Source organism: Nipponia nippon, unplaced genomic scaffold, assembly GCF_047370975.1.
Source record: "Nipponia nippon isolate SJK-2023a ecotype South Korea unplaced genomic scaffold, ASM4737097v1 scaffold_5, whole genome shotgun sequence".
Classification (NCBI taxonomy): domain Eukaryota; kingdom Metazoa; phylum Chordata; class Aves; order Pelecaniformes; family Threskiornithidae; genus Nipponia; species Nipponia nippon.
The window spans coordinates 69,717,971-69,739,886 of record NW_028262369.1 but is presented as its reverse complement, the minus strand read 5'-3'; the positions used below and the strand labels follow the sequence as shown (position 1 = coordinate 69,739,886).

The 21,916-nt window shown below is 41.0% G+C and overlaps 2 protein-coding genes across 9 annotated transcripts; one reads left to right on the top strand and one right to left on the bottom strand.

Annotated features, from left to right (window-relative positions):
* Positions 1-42: 42 nt before the first annotated feature.
* TYW5 (tRNA-yW synthesizing protein 5) lies at positions 43-9,499 on the top strand. 4 transcript variants are annotated; one of them, XM_087734331.1, is made up of 9 exons: positions 157-260; positions 896-960; positions 1,245-1,399; positions 4,146-4,215; positions 5,093-5,137; positions 5,661-5,798; positions 6,690-6,777; positions 7,302-7,418; positions 9,101-9,499. In XM_087734331.1, exons 3-9 carry the CDS (start codon positions 1,269-1,271, stop codon positions 9,355-9,357), a joined length of 846 nt encoding a protein of 281 aa, XP_087590457.1. In that variant the 5' UTR covers positions 157-260; positions 896-960; positions 1,245-1,268; the 3' UTR covers positions 9,358-9,499. The 4 variants fall into 4 exon arrangements, with proteins under 4 accessions (XP_087590454.1, XP_087590457.1, XP_087590455.1 ...); XM_087734329.1 differs by lacking the exon at positions 896-960 and adding an exon at positions 520-619 and having other exon boundaries at positions 166-260; XM_087734330.1 differs by lacking the exon at positions 157-260 and adding an exon at positions 520-802.
* CUNH2orf69 (chromosome unknown C2orf69 homolog) lies at positions 903-21,425 on the bottom strand. 5 transcript variants are annotated; one of them, XR_015699218.1, is made up of 4 exons: positions 21,065-21,423; positions 17,565-19,635; positions 1,804-2,108; positions 903-1,004 (listed from the first exon to the last, which is right to left on the bottom strand). XR_015699218.1 is itself a non-coding variant. In XM_087734327.1 (3 exons), the coding sequence occupies exons 1-2, from the start codon at positions 21,371-21,373 to the stop codon at positions 18,796-18,798; spliced, it is 1,149 nt and encodes a 382-aa protein (XP_087590453.1). In that variant the 5' UTR covers positions 21,374-21,425; the 3' UTR covers positions 16,169-17,709; positions 18,792-18,795. The 5 variants fall into 5 exon arrangements, 2 of the variants coding, with proteins under 2 accessions (XP_087590453.1, XP_087590452.1); XR_015699219.1 differs by lacking the exon at positions 1,804-2,108 and having other exon boundaries at positions 989-1,004; XR_015699217.1 differs by lacking the exon at positions 903-1,004 and having other exon boundaries at positions 1,427-2,108.
* Between the last annotated feature and the right edge of the window lie 491 nt (positions 21,426-21,916).

The following is a 21,916-nucleotide window of genomic DNA, read 5'->3' as shown; positions in this document are numbered from 1 at the left end:
TTCGGGATCGCGCTGCCTGTTTTCCCCAGGGGCCCCGCTCCGGGAGAAGGGAGGGATCCGCTGGTTCCCCGGCGCTTGCCTAGCGGGAGGACGCAGGGAACGCTTCTGCGCGAGCTCTTCTTTCCGGGGGGAGCGGCGGGAGAGGGACGCGGGTCACCGGCGCGGAAGCGGCCATGGAGCTGCGGGAGCAGCCGGTGGTGCCGGTGGCGCGGGTGGCCGGGGTGACGCGGGAGCAGTTCCTGCGAGACATCTACCCGCGGGTACGGCTCCGCTTCGCTCGCCTGGCCGCACCCGAGCGGCCCGCAGCGGGGGAGGGCGGGGTTCGAGGGCCGCGGCGGGCCCGGGGCGGCTGCGCGGCCCGCCTCGGCGCAGGCTGGGTGCTCTGAGCGGGGCCCCCGCTGGAGCGGGCTGGGAGGGTACGGGGAGACAGGGAAGAGAGGAAGATTCCTGTGGCACCGCCCCACCCGGCAGAGCCAGCGGTGACAAACGGCAGGTTTCGGGTTTTTGTGTCCGTAACAGGTGTCATGGTCCGTTAAACTGAATGGGAGTTCAGGAGCAGGGAGCTCCTGCAGGCACATCTCTTCTGGGCTGCCGAAGTGCTCTGACAGCTGGTCTCTCTGTGAGCTCATTTGCTTTGACAGTGGTTAAAAAAAAGTGTGATGGCTGTTTTTGTTGCTGTGTCATCGCTGCTCCCTTTTTTCTCCGAGGTCCCGATTCAAAGCAAAAGTGTCTTTCTACTGATTTTTTTGTGCGCTGGATCAAATCTGTTCGTGGCTGTCAGCATCAAGGAGCCTTAATATAGGTGGAAAGAGCTTCTTTCATGAGAACATATAGCGCCGCTATAGCTCACAGTCTATACCTTGACTGTATGGTCTTTTATCTGTTTTCTGCTCAGCTCTGGCTAGAATGACTAAAGATATTCCTTAGCCTGGCTAGATTGCCCAACGGCCCCAGCACAAAGTGAGTGTTAACATTGTCTTTGCTTCTCCATATTCTTCCTTATCCTGCTAGGAAAGAGAATATAGTAAATAGAGAAACAATCCCACAATTTACTGCATTTTGTTTCAACATTCAGCATTCGGATTCACTTTGTTCATTTGTGAACAGATCAGTTGTGACTTTGTGTAGTGGGTCCCAGTATTCAATGGACTTGTTTGCATGTACTTCGTTTGAAAAACTAATTCTGATTTTTTTCTACTGGATGCTATGATCATTTCACCATTGAATTTTTTTTTGTTCCTTAGAGAAAGCCAGTAGTGCTGAAAGGAATGGAACTGGGCACTTGCACAACCAAATGGACAGTAGAGTACTTGAGTCAAGCCGAAGGACCTAAAGAAGTAAAGATTCATGTTTCTGCAGTGCCACAGATGGATTTCCTCAGTAAGAACTTTGTGTATAGGTACTTCATTCCAAAGCCTCTTGTATTTTTTAAAGGCACGTGCATCTGTTTGAAGCTGAGGGTGAGAACGTGAAGATACTTTGTGAAAACTTTAAATTACGTATCAAAGTGCTCTCCTTGATTTCCCCCTCTTCTTTTCATTCCACAAATATCTCAACACCCCAAATAAATACTTACAGGGTGAAAGGAGGGGCCAAAAAGGGCCTTGAAAGTGATGGCATGAAGAAGTGTTATAAAGGTATTTTGACAGAGCACTCTCACAGGAAATTTGAACCTGGCATTTGCTCGCGTTAATAAAAAAAAAAAAAACCACAAAAAATTCTTGATACTAGATGATATGCTATTTTGTTCTAATTATATGGTGCATTTTCAGTGTTACTGAATAGTGCTAGTTTCTGACTCACCATGTGTCTGAGCCTCTCTGAATGCTGGCATGTGGCAGGCATGCTATTCCACTCTAGGGGGATGTTACTAATTAAAACCAAGCTCCTTTCAAAGTTAGCATGTGCAGTTCTCAGGATGTTCAAACTACTGGATACTACACGTTTCACCAGCTCTTTAATCTTGATGTGGGTCACATAAACTCTTGATCTCCTCTGAAATTCTTCTCATGTAGCTGCCAAAACATTTCGTCAGGGTTCATCTCATCTCAGTCATTGTGTTGCTCTTCAAGGGTAAATGCCTTTATTTTAGTTGTCGTTTGTTTTCCCTAAGTGGGAACAAGATGTGTTCAGTCTGTTAAACTTTTAAGAAGGCAGAAGCATATGCTGTGAGTGTAAACAAGCTACAAGTTTCTATGAGTGGAGCCTGTTGTTCAGGGGACAAAGACCACCTTATAATCACGCTATATTCTGCTCACTGCATAATGAACTTTTGAATCTTTGAAATTAAGTTGTACTTGAATGACTTTGCCTTATCTCCACATTTCCTTTTCCCTATTTTGTTTCTTTTTATAACACCTCTTATTGTGAGTTCACATACAGTTGATCTGGTGTGCTGGTTTTCGCAGGTTTGTAGACAGCCATATGGAGGTGCTCTGATGGTGCTTCATCATAGCAGGTGTTAGGACTTTCACTTACTTCACTTGAAATTTAGGAAGCTTGTCCCTTTCCACAGCAAGCCCCTCATTCTAATATGAAGGGAGAATAAGTAGAACTAAAAGAATAGAAACACTGAGGACTTAACATGCAGTTCCATGATTTTTAACTGATGCACGTGAGTAGTACTGCAGTCCTGTTTTAAGTTGCATGCTCCTACCCCGTCTTTGTGTTGGTTCTGGAACTCATTCAGCCACATTGTGATGTGCTACAGAAATCTGAATGCTTTTCTGCTGTTTTAGCTTTGCTAGCAGGTTCACCGTGAGGTCAGATGAGTGGCAGTGCTAGCGTAAGGGAGGAGATGGGATGATCAGGGTAGACAGCAAGGTCAGAGCTGTGGCAGCACCAGCATGCATCAGTTTAAGCTGTTGTGGAGCTGTGCTCTCGCTTTCTTCAGTAGAAAATGTATATGGGCATGATATAACAGTTAAATTAACGTAACATTGAATTCATAACATAATATTCATAATAATGAATACGTGTCCTATTACCACTTGTGCTTGGTTTGCCATTCAGCTTCAACTGATGCCAAAATCTGTAATGCTTATGAAAAGCTCCCATTATTTAAACAAATATGTAACACACTTATTGATTTCAGAGGGACAGGCTCTAATGCTTAGTGATTCTTTTTGAATCTTCTGAAGTTGTGTTTAAGAAATTCAAGGAAAACTGTAAAGAAACACTTTAAAATACCAAGATTCCTGTGTTTTATCAGCTGAGGTTGCACATATTTAAAAAAAAAAATCAGATAACTGAAGTAAATTTGACAGATCTACAAATGAAATAGGTATCTGCTTTCATGCACAAATTCATAGCAGAAAATGCATAGATATAAATGTATGTATATCACCTGCAGTGGTTTTTCTTGATGCTGAGCTTTTCTGCAAATTTATAAAAATGTGCAGTAAACAAGCCTAAAAATGACACACTGTTAGAGAAATAGTCTAAGCAAGTATCGTCGGGCATTGGCCACAGTCTGAGTCTAATTTGACTGTGAAGAAATTTCTTACACTGTGACTCAAACCATTCAGACCTCTTAAGCTCAAGAGGGGATCTTATCGAAGTGTATAAATAGCTGATGGAGAGAGTAAAGAAGATGGAGCCAGAGTCTTCTCAGTGCTTCATGGTGACAGGACAAGGGGCAATGGGCACAAGTTGAAATACAGGAAATTCTGTTAAAACTATTTAACCCCCCACCCACCCTTTTACAGTGAAGGTGGTCAAACACTGGAACAGGTTGCCCAGAGAGGTCATGGAGTCTCCATCCTTGGAGATATGCAGCACCCAACTGGACGCTGTCCTGGGCAATCTGCTGTAGTTGACCCTGCTCTTGGCAAGGGGGTTGAATTGGAGGGTCTCCAGAGGTGCCTTCCAGCCTCGGCAATTACATGATTCTGTTTGGATATACATTGGAACAGTTTACTAAAGCAAAGAGGTTTGTAAGTGTAGGATTTCTATCTTGGTAGAACTCTTCAAACATCCACTGCAAACACTGATTAGTCACCATGTTTAAAAAAAAAAAAAAAAGCAGCATATTGCATCTTCAGTAATACTAGCTGTGGTAAGAGAGCTTATGATTTTAAACCTGGCATTTAGACCATGTGTTGTTACGTTGATTCATTGAATAAATTTAAATATTTATATTTCAGAACTCTGCCTTTTGATGTATTTGTACGAAGAGCAGCTGAAGTCAAACATAAGGAGTACTTTCTTTCTGAGGTAATTTCCTTAGTGTCACGGTTTCTTCTGTCAGTTATTTTGCCAGTATAAGGAGAGGAAAATGATTAATTGTAATTTGAAGTCTTACTCCAGTAACGCACTTGATTTTAGATTCAACTGTTTTGTGTGGCTTGGAGCCAAGGAGAAAAAATGTGGGGAGAAGTAATTTTTCTCAGAAGTTGGTTTGTATGTGTACAGTGTGGTTACCTTCAGTTATCCTGTTTCTATTAACAACAACTGCTTACATGAGCAAAAATTCCAGCATAAAATTTAGAAATCAAACCTTGCATTAGAATAACATTTACGTGTTTTGCAAGAAAATGTCATAAAGATATTTTAGAGTTTGATTACATCTGCTATCAAAATACAAATACAGATTTATTGTAACATAATTTGTGAGTAGCAAATGTGTGGCTACCTTTATGTATCAGTGTTCAAACTAGGGATTTTTGAAATAATTGTGATTAGGAAGCAAACAGTTTTGAATGCAGACATGCTTTTCACCTTTTACGCTACATAAGATGCTGTAAGTTTTGAAGCCAATTGAAATAGCTTCCTGCATCAGTGTTCTGAAGAACTTCAATTATAATCTGCATTTGCTTTGAATCTGTTTGGTGACAGCAATGCTGAAGCAGTTGACAAGTCTCCCCCCGCTTTACTCTTCTACTCTCAGTTAACGTATTTTTCCCATTTCTTGAGATGAACAGCAGGGAGCAGTAGAGTAAAGGCAGTATAACAAAGTAGCTGAATTTGTAAATGCCATTTATTTTAATGAAGCCCTGCATTAGATTAATGAGAAAGTACAGGCTCTTTGTTTAAGTGTGTTTTTGATCCTTATTAAAAAACCAAAACAATTCTCTTTTTGTGTTCTCTTCAGGATGAAAAGTACTATTTGCGATCAGTGGGTGAAGATGCTAGGAAGGTGAGTTACTTGAGATAACAGTTCTAATATTGTAAAGTCACAGTTTAGGAATATTTTTAAAAGCCTGTTGTTATCTGCTGGCTGTGTAGTACAGGCATACAACTTGTTTATGGTCACTTGGTCTGTGAATCTGACTGGATTTAGGTCAGAATATTTAAACCTAAATGTCTAAAATAGTTGCTGTTATACAAGAGCTTAGCTGATCACTGAAGAGTACATTCCTCACCTCCCACTTTTTAGCTTTTGTTGTAAACTAATATAAAAGGATTTCTGATTATCTCTTGCTTCCTCAGTGTGATTTCTAGGAGCCATGGTTCAAAGCAGCTTTCTGGCTGTTCTTATTAATATCGCTGACCAAGTCAACGCTGAAAGGGTGACCAGCAAAAAGCACTGCTATTTTCAGCTATTCGCCAATGCTGAAGTTCTAGCCCTGTGTTTCATGTGATAGGAAATGATAGTGAAGTGCTCCCTTATTTTAATGTGCATATATGGTTCTCCAAGAGTTATGTCCTTTTTGTTTCAGGATATTGCAGATATCAGAAAGCAGTTTCCTATTTTGGCAGAAGATGTTCAGATTCCAGAGTATTTTGAGAAGGAACAGTTTTTCTCTAGCGTCTTCCGCATCAGCTCAGCTGGATTACAGTTATGGACACATTATGATGTAGGTAATACATGTGTTTAGCATAAAATGTTGTGGATGGCATTACGGAGTTGAGATATTAAGGTGCAAATCTCTGACAAAGGTCAGTTAATGACAAACTTAACATATTTTGAAATAGTGAAATGAATCACAGTCAGTGGTACAGTGAATTTTAAATAGGCATAATATCTTACTGTTTTTATGTCTAATGCCATACTTGTAAGATTAAATGGTGTTTGATTTTTTTCCCCTTTTTTTTGCTGTTTTGAGTTTCAGTTAAAAATCTGAAACACGGTAACTTTCAACATATTCATCTTCAAGATTGCCTTCATTTTTTTATGGCCAGATTGTTGGTAATCATACAATGATTGTGGTGGTCTGTTGCTGCAATACGGTAGATTCCAAATAAGACTGTCTTCTAACATTTTGCAGTATAATTCTGAATAAATTTATTTATAAGAAAAATAGTTTTTTGCATTATAATTATGAAAAAGAATCCTTTATCAATAGAAAGTCAGCAAAATGAGGTAGGAGTATCACTGAGAAAGAAAAAGAATCCCAAATATATTTTGTATTATGTTTTGCTGGTTTATATGTCTAAAGTATGGTATGTCTTTGTGTTTTAAGATGGATGAAGTTGATTCCTATTTAAGGAAAAACACAAAGTTGTTGGAAAGCAATATTGTATTTCCAGATATACTATTTGTCAAGAATGTGCAGCTAAGGGGATAAAGTAACTCACATTCTTGAGTTTTTTAGATTAACTATATGTGGAAAGTCTTTTAGCTAATTCTTAACATATGAAGCTCTTAATAATTCCCTCTTTCAAGCTAATGATATTTTAGATTAGTTGCCGGCTATGTATTCATTCTTAACTCCTGGCTGACATCTCTCTTACTACGCTTATTCCAGGTAATGGATAACTTCTTAATCCAAGTAACAGGGAAAAAACGAGTTGTTCTGTATAGTCCTCGAGATGCACCGTATTTGTATTTATCAGGTATGCATGTCATCTAGTTCAGAGTTTGGTGACTGTAGTTGCCTTTCCAGCTCACAAGCGTTGCACAGTAGAAAAAAATCACTAACAGACAGCTTGATATAAAAGAAGTCATTTGGTCCCTTAACTCTGATCCTGTTTGCTTTAGTCAAAGCTCAGCATTTCAGTGGGGCAGGTTAGGAAATTTGCAAAGGAGCATAGCAGCTTTGCCTGGTTCTGTTTTCAGCACCTAACTGCGGAGGAGTACAGTGTTCTGTCTGGATTCAAAATGGTGTTTTAAATGTCAGGGAAAGTGTCTTTTAGTGTTAATAAGATTGCAGTTACAGGAGAAATATAGACAACAGGAGAACATGTCTCTTCAGTAAATGAGGAGTGCCATCAGGTTTGCCTGGTTTTTAGAAGAGTTACAGAACAATAAACCAGTATTAAATTTGATTCAAGAACTACCATTTCCAGCAATGGGATAATGCTTTGTTACTGTTGGAAGGGTAGGAACATTTATTCGTTACTTTTGAAAACTTTCCTAGGTACTAAGTCAGAGGTGCTGGATGTGGATAACCCAGACTTAGACAAGTATCCCCTTTTTGTGAAAGCCAAGCGCTATCAATGTTTTCTGGAAGCGGGAGATGTGTTATTTATTCCAGGTAAGTAACAAATAGTTCCTGACCATGCTGTATTTTTAAACAGTTTTGTTTGCAATTTCTTATTTCTAGGGATGGTAAGAGGTTACTAAAGCATTTCTGTGTTATAAGTAGGAGCATCTAAAGATGCTGGCAAAACTTGTCTGCTTCTTCCAACTATACTAATTAGCCTAATAAAAGGTATTACTATATCTACCAACAAATCTTACCTTCCCTCAAGATTACACTGTATGCTTCTGAATTTGTGTCTTAATAGATTAGCACTATAAAATCAACTCGTGAAATCTGAAATTACTTCAAGTGACCTGAGTTTTCTAATGACAGAATTAGAGTGAAGTACCATTTCTATTGTTCTGTAGCTCTGGCACTTAAGAACTGTGAGGCACGTGATTTGATGAGAATTATGGATGGTAGAGTTATTGGACCTTCTAGAAATCTATAATCACCTTTGGGGAACGGAAAGACAAGTCCTAATCATTTTTCTGCACAAGCAGAAAATATAAAGCTGATCCTGAGATGACAATTCTGGTGATCAGGGAAAGGCATTTTAATTACTCCTGTTGAACTACTCCTACTTGTTATTAATTTTATATTTTAACTCATCATGAGCTTGTGGCAGATACGTATTCTGTTGCTTTTCATATTATCTGGGCAATATAAACAGGCCAATAAATGAGAAGGCAGTAGGTTTTTAGGAAGTTTTAAAATAGATTCTTACTTAACTTTGAACTTACCATTTGTGTTTCCTTCTAAAGAAACTTTTGGTTACAGTTAGTGAATGTATGTCACACCGTTGCTAATGTCAGCGTACGTAACTACTGCTTTGTTCTATGCAGTACAGATACTAGTTTGTCTTTGCCAGTAGGTGCGCTGGTCCAAACTTAAGACATACTTGGCACTCTTAAGAATGACTGGGGAGTATAGGGATTCTGGAATGCATATCACTGAAAAAACGAGATATTCTTTGAGAAATGTGTGTGGTTATTATGGAGAAGGTAGAAGCAACCCCTTTTCCTAACCTGAAAGAAACTTCTTGTTCATTTCTCAGAATAAGCTTTTCTATGTCTTCAGCACGTACAAGCAACTAAGCTGCAATAAGCATGAGATTCAGTCTTTTGGCTTAAAATTTAAATAGGGTAAATATACCATATTAAACTTATTCTTAAAATGTACTTGATAAAGCAAAAATGTCTTTGCTTCCTTACCACAGCCATGATGATTCAATTGAAAAGCCTCATGACTTTACTATGAAAAGATAAGCAACTTGCATGGCTGACCTGGCTGATGCTGGTGGTTGACATTAACGCTTGGACAATCTGTGCAAGGTTAGGGACTAAATCTATGAAAACAGATATCTTCATTCAGAGTAGAAATGAGTGAGATGAACAGGGAAGATGTCTTATTTTCATTCTACACGTGCTCATCATTTGCTTACATTTGAGTATCTCTTTATACTTCAGCAATTGTTACTTTTGTGTGAAGTTATGGATTGACGTAAATGTCTTGAAGAACTTCTTAAATTTGGTACAATGCAATATATTCAGGGATGAATATTTATAAATAAAAAATACAGTAGTTGAGGCTTTTCCTCAACTAGATTTAGTTTGGGCGATTCTGACACTTGTTATGAGTCACGTGGAAATTTCCAATAGTAATTTTCATTTTAGACATTCTTCTTTCTACAGCTTTGTGGTTCCACAATGTAATTTCTGAGGAATTTGGAGTGGCACTGAATGTCTTCTGGAAGCACCTTCCTGCTGAGTCCTATGATAAGACTGACACTTATGGAAATAAAGATCCCACAGCAGCTGCTAGAGCTATACAGATCTTGGACAGGGCCTTGAAAACACTTGAAGAACTACCTGAGGAATACAGGGATTTTTATGCTCGGAGAATGGTGTTACGCATCCAAGAAAAAGCCTATAGGAATGATTATGGATAAAATAACACATTGTAATTCAGCAAGCTCCTATGAAAGTAGAAAATCTTATGTTAATATGGAAACTGTCCATGTGTACATACATACACTTTCTGTAAGACTAACAAAAACTATGTTGATAAACCTTGTTACAGATGGATGTTTATCTTGTAGATTTTTTTCTTGTTTTTCTTCATGTGCAGTGAGTGCACAGTCTGCTTGATCTGGAGATGGTCTCTCTTCTACAACGAGGCATACATTTGCAGTGCCTGCACTTACAACACTACTGTTTTGGAGTATTCTACTTCAATTTTTCTGAACAGAAGTTTTGGTATCTGGGATGGGCTGACAGCATGTATGCTTAGAAGTAACTGCAGATCATCCTGAATGCTACCTCGTTTACTAAAGTTTAGGAAAGCTGTAGTGGTTTCTGAGGAAGTCCAAGAAAGCCATTGGTGGTGGTTGTAACGGTCACGGTTTCACTTTGAGTAATAGCCTGGTAATAAGGGGGGGGAAGTTTCTGCTCCCCCTTGCGGTGAAACTGAGAGTGGGCATGGGGAAAAAAAGCAAACGCTCATCATGCAAGGTTAAGCTTAGAATTGTGCAGCAGCTTGACCGCAAGGTAAATGATTTACCCCTTTCCTAGCTGAATAAGGTATTGTGCAGTAAACCTTGTTTGTCACTGTCCCAGGGCAGTTGGGCAGCACTGCTGTTTCTGCGGCTGTGAAACACTTGCAACTAATGTGCCCACAAGTGCACCCAGCTACAGTCCTAGAATCCGAAATGAAGTTCATAGTTCTGGAGTAGGTGTAGAATCTATTGGGAGCAGTGTTTGAGATGCATTATGTTACCATATGAAAGGGGGCTGCATTGCACCTTTTGGGATGGAGCCTGGTGTAGAGGCGTTGTAGATGCCTATTTTTCAGCAGATCGCGGTGCTTAAAAAAGCCTTGTGAAATAAAGACGGGCATGTCACAGAAAAGATAGGTTGTCAATTGTCCCTTTGAAATCCCTCTGATGTTATTACTTGTGGCGTTTGGGGAATGCAGCATTTATCTGACTTAGGTCAGTCTGTCACTTCTAGCAGTGTTTTTTGAGAACTGTAACTTCTCAAAAGCTCTTAGACTAAATAGATATGTAGTGTTAGTAAAGTGCTGGAAAAAACTTTCTCCAGAAGAGCAGGAGATTGCAACACTGTGCAGATTATTCTTCTAAACCTGTTCTTCTTGGCAGTTTCATTACAGTGAAAATAGTCTGCTACCATGTGAATGGGCACCCAGCCATCTTAATGAATAGGCATGAATGGAACCAGCCAAGCGATTCTGATGGGCGTCATTGTACGTTCTGAGGGTAGAATTTAAATTTGGGATCACAAATAGGTCTCCCAAAATTTTTGTTCGAAAACGAACAAGGATTGCTTGTGCATACTGCTGAGACAGAATCTGTGTGTCTGTTAGGGTGGGGAAGCCTCTTGGCTTTGTTGGACTGGTAATGTGGAGGGCCCCATCTGAACTGCAGAGGTGTACAGAGCATATTCTTTATGTGTTAGGACTAAATGGAGAGGCTCAGAGAGCCTGCAGAGCTATACAAAGCTGTGTTCCAGCATTGTGCCTGCACAGCTATCTCTTTTAACTCTAACCACTGGCAGTTTCTCAATATGCTAGTACAGAGTACTGTGCTGATCCATCATTCTGCCATTTCTTGATTCTCCATTCCCAAGAGATGCTAGCTTGGTGTTCTCAGGCCCCCTCAACACTCAAATATAAATAAGGAAAGCTTCATGGAGCAGCAATCAGTGTATGAGCGACCTGCTTATGCCCCTGCTTGTGAGAAGTGCCTGCTGTCCTCTGGAGGGAGGCTGGGAGCTGTTTGGGGCTCTGGGGGAGAGGAGAAAGTAAAAGGAGGACAATCCCGTGGGTCAGATGCATTCACTGCTGTGCCACCTAAGGGTGATACTAAGATTTTCAATAACACTTCTTTCATAGTATGTATGTAAAAAGCATAAATAAGATCTGTCAAGCCACAAGTATTGAGAATGTCATTTTGAATATTTTTCAATCCCCCTTTTTATTTTGTAAGGGAGGCTATTAAACTATTAATCTAAACACCTTAGGCCAAATGAAACTCTTGCATCCCTCAGTTGCAGTTATTAGTGCTGACGTAGCCCAGCAGGAAAGCTGCGATAATTCACCTATTTAGGCTAGCATGAAGTTTGGATTGGAAAGTGTGTATCTGGCTGGGAAGAGAGGGTCATGCTGAATTAAATGTGAGCAAAGTGCTACAGCAAGTGCAGCTATTTCTCTTTCACGCTAACAACTTTAAAATGAAGCCTTTATTTTATTTTTGTATGTCAGCAAATGAGGTTATCTCACCCTGATTAGCTGGTGGATAACCCAGCCCTCTCATGCTTCTCTTCCAGTGTTCTGTGAGAAATCTCTGCAATGACAGTGGGGTTTGGGGGTTTTTTCCCTCCCCATGACCCCTTTGGTTTTCACTTCTCTAAGGCTGTCAGGAAACCCCATCAGACGTTATGTAAGTGCATATTCAAGAAAGACCAACAAAAACTATTCTATGTAGATCAGTGGGAAGACCAGTACGGTAACTGTTCTGTCAGTGCCACCCTTTTTTCACTTTGAAGCAGTTTCTTCAGTTTCTTATTTAATAACTTCTATAAAACAGTTGTTCTGAAATGCTATAAAAGAAGAAATCAAGCCGTTTAAAAATGTATTTTCTTAATTTGAGCATAATGAGACTAGTGATAAAAATCTTGAAGTTACTGTGTTAAAAAAAAATTACTTCGTGCTTTCTAACCACTGTGCTACATGGTGTGAAACAAGCAGTGAAGTGATGAATGAATGGTGAAAGCATTAAAGGAATAACTTCCAGCTAACGTAGTGAGAGAATACATGTAGCCACACTTAAAAATCCATTACTGAAATAACACAGAGAATTAGAGCCACTGACACTTTGTGGAAGTTTGTCCTTTAGAAACCTAAAGCAAAATGGGATCATGCCACAATAAAACAGATGAAATTGTGGTAACAGGTAGTAGTAAAATAAACACTGACCATCTTAAGCATTCAAAACAGCCACTTCAAACAGTGGATTCAACAGAGGAGTTAGGTGATGCAGACTGCCCAGGACTTACAGATGAGTTAAGATACTTAAATACAGACAGTATCTGAAATCAGCAGTTTAAACTTGGCCTACCCCAAACTCTGAATTACTCTAAAAATTTGGTGACTGAGGTTTTTAAAATATAAGTTCATTGCAAATCAACACTTGGAAAGAATTATTTATTCTTGCTCATATGAAATATAAAGGATGACAAATAATTTCAGAAGATAAATGTTTTATACATTTTTCTCAATGTGGTTGCTGTGGAAAGAATCAAATGAAAAAACTGATGTAAAAATATTCTCTTGTCAAACTATTAAACAGGTCACTAAAAATCTGCCTATCATGTAAGTGCTGAAGATCTGATGTACCTAGCTTAAGAACAGGTTTCTCTCCAGGAGCTACACAGGGTCTAGGTTCTTAATACAAGTGTCAAGTTAAATGGCTAATGTGAAAGGGTTTGACTTGATCATGAAGGATCAGAAATACATTTGCAATCCTTTTTAAATATGCAGGATGAAACTGTTTTGCTTCATTCATGCTGTTAGACCCACAACAGGACTACTAACTTGACTAAGATGAGGATGATTTTACCATAGCAGAGGTTATACGCATGGTGTGATCCCCATATGCATTACATCAGGGCTTCAAAAAAATTCCTGTACAGACTTGAGTCTTTTTTCCTCTGGCCAAAACGCATCTTCCCAGACCTGAGACATTTAGATGCTTCCATGCAGACAACACAGGTGTTGAAGATACACGTTCCGAGACAGTAACTTTTACAAGGGATTCTCTGTAAGTTAGTATCACTCAATAACCAAAGATTCTGGTGTTACTAGAAGGACAGATGAAATTTTAGGGGTTTTTGGGGATAGTTATCTAAGTTTGCAGTAAAGTTGCATGTTAAGATTTCCTGGTTTGGTTTGGGTGAGACTCTAGGAGTGGGGATAGATTCTGAGCTCTGTATGTGGTAATTCCTGAGAGCAAGGATCTCTTTTAAGTGGCGATTCCTCAGAGCAAGAAGAGCAAATTACTTCCTTTCCAATTGTTCAGATCTCTCCCTAGTCACCATTTTTAAAAGCAGATTGAAAAAATTAAAAGAATTGCTCAACCACGTAAAATGCACAGCTCCACGTGCGATGCTATGTTCATACAAAAATGCTCAGAAGCTATTGCTTGCAATAATAATGCAGATCGCAGTAATGGACAATTTTTGCTGTGAGAACATTTATACTTCAGTTGTGAAGCAGTACATGAATTGCTTAAAACTTCCATCATACAAAATCAAATGTATTTCTCTTGATGGGGAATGAGAAAGAAGAGCTATGCAGATAGCCTGTGAGGGATACAACAGCTTTATCTGATACCCAGGCTTAGGAGTATTGCTCAGAGGGTAAACTCTGGTGTGGGAGATGTGAAGAGCCTTGTTTTGCACTTCAGCACGGGTACGTCTCTTGACTGTTTTCTGTGTCTTGCAGCAGTGCTTTCTTCAGAAACAACTCAGCTCTGAAGTGCCAAGTTTAACAAAGGAAACTAACAATCGTGACTGAAAGTGCTCTCTGAAAGCTTACTAAAAGAAGGAAAATTTATTCTGAACCTTGAAGTAATGGCATTCTGCTCCTTTTCAAGTACATGAGATGTTTATACACATGAAGAAAAAACAGATAAGAATATATTTTCCCCTTTTGTTCTACCAGATGCTTTTCTGGTCATTTGGTTAAGTAGAATTCGGCACTTCTTGGGTCACTGGGAAACATGTAATGAAGCCCTAATGACAGGAAATGATGACAAAGCCATCACTGCTTTATAACCCACACTACGCTATATGCAAAATGAACACCTGAATCAGTTTTCCATGGTTTCCAGAGTGATGTGGAACAGCTAATCCTGTGCAAGTGTTTTTTTGTCAGTGGAAGGAGTGAATTATGTTGTTAATACTGACAGAATGAATTTAGTCAGGAACCATATGTCTGGCACTGGGAGAAGCAGTGCCTGCCTCTGCCACATAGGTGTTCTACAGTTGTGGACTACCTGCTTAATGACTTCATGTTATTTTATTCGAGTTAAAAACAGTCACCTTGCATCTGAACAGAGTTAAGAGATCAATAAGACTAACAGAAAGCCAGCCTTGGTCTTAGGGTCTCCATCAGCAATAAATGTGTCTAAATTTTCATCAGGTTATGAGCATCAGAAGTAGACTTTTTTTTTTTCCTTTAATGTACCATCCTTAAAAAAAATGAAATGAGATTTCAATATACGATTAAAAAGATTTTGAAGAAGTAACTCCAAAGGGGATTTGAAGAGCCTGCCTCTTGTGGATTGCAGTCTGAGACATCCACCTTTGCTTTTGTATTGCACAGGGACACCAGACACACAATTCACGTTTGTGGATTCTGCTAGGCAGTGATCGACCTAAAAATGTGGCTCACAACAGAGCACACACATTCAAAAATGTTTACTGTTCTTTAACTTCTGTCTTACAGTAACTAATAAGATCCCATGTAATTTAAAATAAGCATTCAAGGTAAATGGATGGGTATACTTTAACCTCAGCACTTCAACTTTCAGACAACAAATATTGTTTATCTGCATAGATGGTAAAGTGACTGTTAGCGTAGGAAAGACAGCATTGTAAAAAGCACCATAAGAGGGAGGAAAGAACAGGTGACGTTTTCTTTCTGCAAATAGCTCAAAAAGAACCTGTTGGGAAAACTTGAGCGCATGATCATGCACAATCACTTTTATCTGTGAATATCCACAGTTGTAACATCCTAACTCTTGAACCGACTTTGCAGTCTTATTTAAAATAATTTCTCTGAGTATTTAAATACATAGTACTCCCGCCAGTTATCTCCATCAGCAATAATGTTAATTTAGTAAGACAGAACAGCTCACCATAAAGTGGTTGTGCTACCATAAGGGAGGCAGCAGGATGTTATCAATGGGAGGACAGAAAAGACTGCTCCTTTCAGCAACATGTTAAGACTTGGACCCTTAATCACCTTTCAAAATTAGGGGTTGATACTGATTTATGCAGTAGCATTTACAGAGATGCAATTAAATTAGTCCTAGATAGGAAGAAGGCTACCAAAGTTTCTAGTATTTAAGATGCACACAAAATCATTTCAGTCATACAGAATCTGGACAATTTCACAGAATCAAGCCCAGTTTTAAAGGAATTTAACAGGCACAGCTTAAAATGTTTTAGCATTTCTCAAAATCTGAAGAATGTCTTGTCTATTGTACAAGAAACAAGCCTGTAATATAAAGAATACCTGCTATTACATACTAGGTTGTACTAAGGACTGTATAATGTTGCTCACTCCATTCAAAAACAGAAATGTCTTGAACTAAACCACTGTAAGTAAGCGTGAGAATCACTTAACTTTAGGCATTTACACCTAAGCTTATTAAAAACTGCCTTTACAGTTAATGTCGAAAACCAGGCATATACAAACTATAACCCATTTCATCCTAACATAGAAATGTTCGCGCCCTTGGGTACTGCATGCCAGCTTTCCCATGTATGCAAGATGCCAGTAAGCTGTTTTAGAATTTCAGATGCTGACTACACAAATACAAAGCCTGCCTTGAAGAAAAGCTATTAAATAAATCTGCGGGTTTTTTTAAGCTAGGTCTTCACAAACACCTGATAAAGGTTAATCCACAAAACTTAACCGCACATTCCTTGTTTAATTGTTTTACATTCACATCGAAGTGGTTTCACCCATTAGAAATAGTTTATTTTCTACATTGTTTGCAAAATTTATTTTTAGCATGCATAGTAGTGAATGACAGAGGCACATTCCAACAGAGTACTACAGCTATTTAGAGAATGAAAACCAATGAGTTTTCCCTCCACAAAATGAAGTCTCAAAACAAGATCAGTTTTACAACAAAGTGCTTATTCTTCAAATTAATACAGCAACACTTGAGCCTATTTTATTTAACAGTTATTGTAAGCAGCCTCCATCAAACAGGTTAATGTTATTTTCATAGGACAGCCATCCAGAAACTTCTGAAGACAATGTCAATATTTTACCGTTTCCAAAAGCTTGCAACAACCTACTCCTGCTGTTTTGGCTGGCACAGAATTGTTTAGAAATTGGTCTGTGATCTGCACTGTTATTGGATAGGGCAAGTTTTAGCAGACTCAAGTTAGCCTGGTCAGTCTGAAACTGAAATGAGAGAGAGCAAGATCAATGGGCTGTTTTGGGTTTTGTTTTGAAATTTTGTTTTATAAGTGGATAATCAGAGCTATTTCAAGCAATTTGTAGGCTTTCTATTAAAACCACTTTGTTAGGTGACCCGTATTTCCTTTACAGAAAAAAAGTCCTCACATATGGTGCAAGTGTTATCTAAAGGACCGAAAAAAGGAAACAGCCTTCCTTGGAACACATAAGCAAGTTGTTATAAGCCCATTAAGAAGGTAATCAATAAATAGGGTTGAACGAAGTCTCCAAGAAAGAGTTTTTAAAAAAAGCTGATGGAACCAGAAATCAGATTATTTTATAAAATGTCAGAATTAGTTTGCATGTTGCACTTTTCCCTGTCAATTAAAATAGATTATTTCCCCTTTTGATCAACTAGGTACATTAGTCTAATTATTAGCAATAGAGTTCACGTTCACATTGTAAGGTGCACCCTCTATGCGTAATCTGACTACCCTTAATATTTTGAGTGTTGAGAAAATTTTCTTATGAGTTCAACACACTTTCCTCATTCTTCAGTGATCACTAACATGTGCACAACCTCTGCAAGAGTTGCAAAAATACTGTCTCCAGTGAACCTTGTAAGTTTTAATGATGCCAGTAGAAGAAAGATGACCCAGGACTTTCCTTCCATAGCATAAGAGTCACGGGAAGCAAGAAGCAGGGGGAAGATGTTGCCAAGCCATCAAACATAGGAAAAAAGTTGAATAAAATGCCTTTTTTCAGAACTGAGCCACATTTGTTTGTGTAATCTTCACAGTGTTTTGCTAACTTGCTTTTGTATTCCTATACTTCCAGGAAATCCAAAATAATTTTAAGCTACTGGTTCATTGTTAATAGCTGCAGTTGTCTTTAAGAGCGATTCTAAGATTTATTCGTAGATAAATGGAAAAAGTTACTTACAACAGTAGAAAAGTTCCACTAATACCCTCATTTGTCCATCTTTCGGTAATTCTTTCTGAAGAACATTTAGGTTTGGGGCCTGAACTAGATTATATCTTTTGTATCTGATTTGTCCAGCTTTGTATTTAATGGGGTGGGGGGATACCTGTAAGAAAAAATAGGCTCTGAAAATATATTTTTGGGTAGCTCTAGAAGCAACTACTGCAATACATTTAAAGGAAATAATAGTTCTAAAAATGGACGCATTTTGAAACAGCTACAGTCAACATAGTTTAAAAATTTTCATGCAACTTGTAATATGTTATGTACTTATAGCTCGATTTAGATCAACATCAATGCAGCAATTATCAAGAAAAACCTCACCAGTCCAAGGCAGGGATAAAGACACCTCCTGACTTGAAAATACAGATATTACTCCTGGTCCTTATAGAAGTTAGTCAAAGTGATAGCAAAGTATGTTGAAACAGCAATAAGCTACACCCTCATCAACGTTCTTGGTCACTTAACATAGCTATGTCAAAATTTTCAAGCCCCCAGGTGAAATGGCTATTCACTAGCAGATACTACACAATGAATTAATGAAACTTTATAGCGACAGAAAAGGCAAGGCGCACATAAGGAAGAAAAATGGATTGGCACTATTATTCCAAAGGTAAATATTTATGACTTTGTTTCAATTAGGAGAAATGTTACTAAACTGGAAGATTTAATTAACTAATTAAAACAATTTTCACCAAAATATATAACTAAGATTGTTCTAGCAATCATCATTTTCCTTAAGCCAAAAAACTAACATTATGTCTGTTATTGACAAAGACTAAAGTTTTTAGCCCTGGAAGCTACTAAATTGAAGTATCCAGACATCTGAAAGTCTTGAGTACTTTAAACTCCCATTAAAGGCAGTATAGGATGTTAGACACCCAGGACTAAAAATTTTGCCAACAGGCTGAGAATAAACGTTCACATTTAGAAAAAGCCATGTATAGGATAGTTCTTTCTAACACTATTTTCCAGGAATCACATGACAACATCTGTTATAGGTATGGGGTCCCAATCCTCCTTTTTAAGCTACTGAAATTTATATATAGTATCTATCAGCGACACATTTAGTCAGGACTGATTTAGTATTCTCTTCAGAAAGCATCTGCTCAAAGTTGTAAATCTAAGATGACAACATTTACAGTGTCAAAAGTGCTTTTACAATGAATATACTGTTCAGGTACATACAGTCTCAAAATACTTCATGAACTCTGAAATGGTTATCTAAGGAGGGAACATCATCAGCAAAATGTAGTTGATCATTTATTTCCACACCAAATTCTTCAAGTATCTGCACAAATTTCTCATGCTCTCTCCCAATCCATGACCTCATTGTGTCAAACACTTGGTACGGTGTAACATGAGCATGAACTTCAATTCCTGTCTGTGCAAGTTCTTTCAGCACTTCAGGGTAAGTAACCCAAGTATTGCTTCCTCCCGAGTGACCACCATCCAACCAGTAAATTGCTTTTATGTTTTTTAAGAAGGCATTTGTATTCTTGTCTTTTTTAGCTTCCTTCAGCTCATAAAGCAGCTGGTTCAAAACCACACAACCTTTACTGAAGCCAATCAAAGTAAACGACACTGCACCTACAGCAGATGGTATAATGAAGTTCATAGCAGAATTATTAGAGCATTCACAATCTCTCTCTCCTTCTGTGGATGAGCAGCCATTCGTTGTAGGAACAGACTGCGGCTGTAATTTACAAGCAGCTATTTTTGCATCCTTGCTGACACCATGCACAATTTTCTGGGACACCAGAATATTCTGAGAGAGTCTGAATGCATTAACTAGCAATGCATGGAGATGCTTGAAAGCTCCAAAGTCAGTGCTGTGCTCTGGTGCTCCAAACATGTTGCTTGCCACAAAGTTGTCATAACAACTGAATTTGTGCAGGTGCATTCGAGAACACTTTACAACCCAAATAAAGCTATTAGGGAACCGGCGAGCAAGTATGGTAGCAACATTTTCAAAACTCCAGTGCTCCCACTGAAAGTTTTCTGGGTGGCAAGACATGATGTCATGATAGTTCTGAAAAATTAAAAAAAAAAAATAGAAAAGACGCATTACTACATTGTGAAATAATTCAACTCTGTCTAGTGTACTTATAAGAAAAGCCGGTAACTAACAGAGAAACATGCATTAAAGACGCGCTCGCTTGCTAGGCTTCCAGAACAAGAAACACATTAAAGAAATTGGCATATTTAGGTTTACTTATTCTACTTTAATATTTTTACTACACATTTTTAATACCCTCAAAATTAATACAATAAAAATAAGCACATGGAAGTATTCATAATTTTTGTTGACGTCACTCCAAGAGAAGATTAAAGTATTATTCAACTTAGTATGACACAGAATACATAATTTTACTTTATTATCTCCATCTGCAGAAATATTCGTTATCTTATTAAAGACGAACAATAGACTTAAAACTCCGTAATAAGTTTTCTCTTTTTTATACAGAAAAAAAATTCCCTCTCATTCAGCTCTGGGGGTCTGTTCCCCTTGTTCACATCCATATGGGGCATAGATGAAAAAAACTAACCCCCAAGTCGCGAATGATCCTCACCTCTGAATTCATAATGGCAGAGAATACTAATTAGTTTATTTTATTACGGAATAATAAAGCCATACTCAGGAATGGTAATCAAAAAGGCCTTCTTAGGCCATTCCAATCCTTAAAATGAAAATCCAGAGTTCTGTGTCTTTACCTTACAGAAATGGAAAGCCTTTTCCCAGAACAAAAAGACACTACCCCTGCTTTCGAGAAGTAATGACTTCTGAGATTAGCTGACTACCCAGAGTACCGGAGCATGTTATGTTACAGAGGTCGACCACACGCTTAGGGCCGGCACTTCGAGTCTCTCTTTCCAACGTCTCGTCAACCCAGAGACAGCACCTCCAGGGCAGGCCGAGGAAGCGCCAGCGCCCGAGACACCCCCGCGGGGCGGCCGCCGGGTGCCTGTACACCTGCGCACAGACACGGTGCTAAGCCTGCCGAGGAAAACTTGCCATCGTAGGATTTCGTCGTCTTCTCTCCACTGAGACTCTTTGATACGACTTCAGATATTGCCGTCACCGCCAGAAACGTCAGTCTCGGGCAGTACTACAGAAGACGACTCCCCCTCCGTTGCTGCTGCATTTCAGGTTTCAGGAGCGGCCCGCTCCCGCTACGTTTACCCGACGGTACCGGGCAGAGAGGGCGCAGGAGATGCTCCCCCGCGGGGAGGCGCTCCGACGGGCCGCGGCGGGACCCCCGCCGCCCGGCTGCGCCGCGGGAGCTGCGGCCGCCACCCCCTCCTCGCCCCTCACCCCCGCAGAGACCGCGCCGTCAGCGGCTCCCTCCCGCGCCGCTTCCCCGCTCCCGCCCCCCCGGCCCCTCCGCCGCCCGGGCCGCTCCCACCCGCCATTGCTTATCGCCCTCGGCCGCCCGCAGCGCAGCGCCGCCCCGCCGTACCTGCACGTCCCCCGGGAAGTAGACAACGTGATGCTGCGGCGGGGCCGGGCCCCGCGGGGCCGGCGGCGGCGGCAGCAGCAGCAGCAGCTCGTTGGCCCGGTGCGGCTCCGCGCCCGGCACCTCAGGCAGCCGCAGCCACGGCGGGCTCAGCCGCGCTGAGGAGAAGCCCGCGCCGCCGCCGCCCGCAGGCCCCGCGGCGCAGGCGGCCGGCGCCCCGCAGAGGCTCATGCTCCTGCCCAGGCAGAGGGCAGCGGGGCCGATGAGCCCCCGCAGCAGCGAGGCGGCGGCGGGCGGGCAGCGCCTGCTCATGGGAGCGTCTGCCCCGCGCCCCGCCGGCCGCCTCCCGCCCGCGGCCCGGCCACGCACCGCGACAGCGACCGCGCCTGCGCGCCGCCCCCGCCCCGCCCCCCCCCCCCCCCCCCCCCCCAGCCTCCGCCTATCGGCGCCGCCCGCGGCCCCCTCCGCGGACCCGGCAGGGGGCGTCGCACGTGCGCGCCGCGCGGCGGCGGCCGAGCGCCGGGGGCGGGGCAACGCGCGCCTGGCGGCTGCCCTCTTCAGCGGTGACGTCACCGAAGCCTTTAAAATGAGGTTGGCGGGAAGTGGGGCAGCCGTCAGGCGGCCGGCGCGCGGGTGGCAGCGCGTCCCCTCAGGGTGCTCCTCGGCCCATGGCGGCGCGGGGCGCTTCTCTAAAACCCCCTGGCGCCTTCTCCCACCGCGGCGTTGGGTACCAGCGCCCCGTCGGCTGGGCTCGGGCGCTGGCTTGTTCCCGGGTGCCCCCAGGCCCTTCTTTCCTCAGGCCCTGTGGCGCTCCAGGTGAGCCTGCGCAGCTGCCGGCCCCTCGGCCTCACCCTG

Bases quoted from the DNA above. Each gene is read 5' to 3' on its own strand.
- TYW5 (XM_087734328.1), top strand. From the start codon at position 174: ATGGAGCTGCGGGAGCAGCCGGTGGTGCCGGTGGCGCGGGTGGCCGGG. The intron at 261-1,244 runs GTACGGCTCCGC...TTTGTTCCTTAG, and splicing joins TGCGAGACATCTACCCGCGG to AGAAAGCCAGTAGTGCTGAA. The intron at 5,799-6,689 runs GTAGGTAATACA...CGCTTATTCCAG, and splicing joins AGTTATGGACACATTATGAT to GTAATGGATAACTTCTTAAT.
- CUNH2orf69 (XM_087734327.1), bottom strand. From the start codon at position 21,373: ATGAGCAGGCGCTGCCCGCCCGCCGCCGCCTCGCTGCTGCGGGGGCTC. The intron at 19,636-21,064 runs GTACGGCGGGGC...TTAATTTTTCAG, and splicing joins ACTTCCCGGGGGACGTGCAG to AACTATCATGACATCATGTC.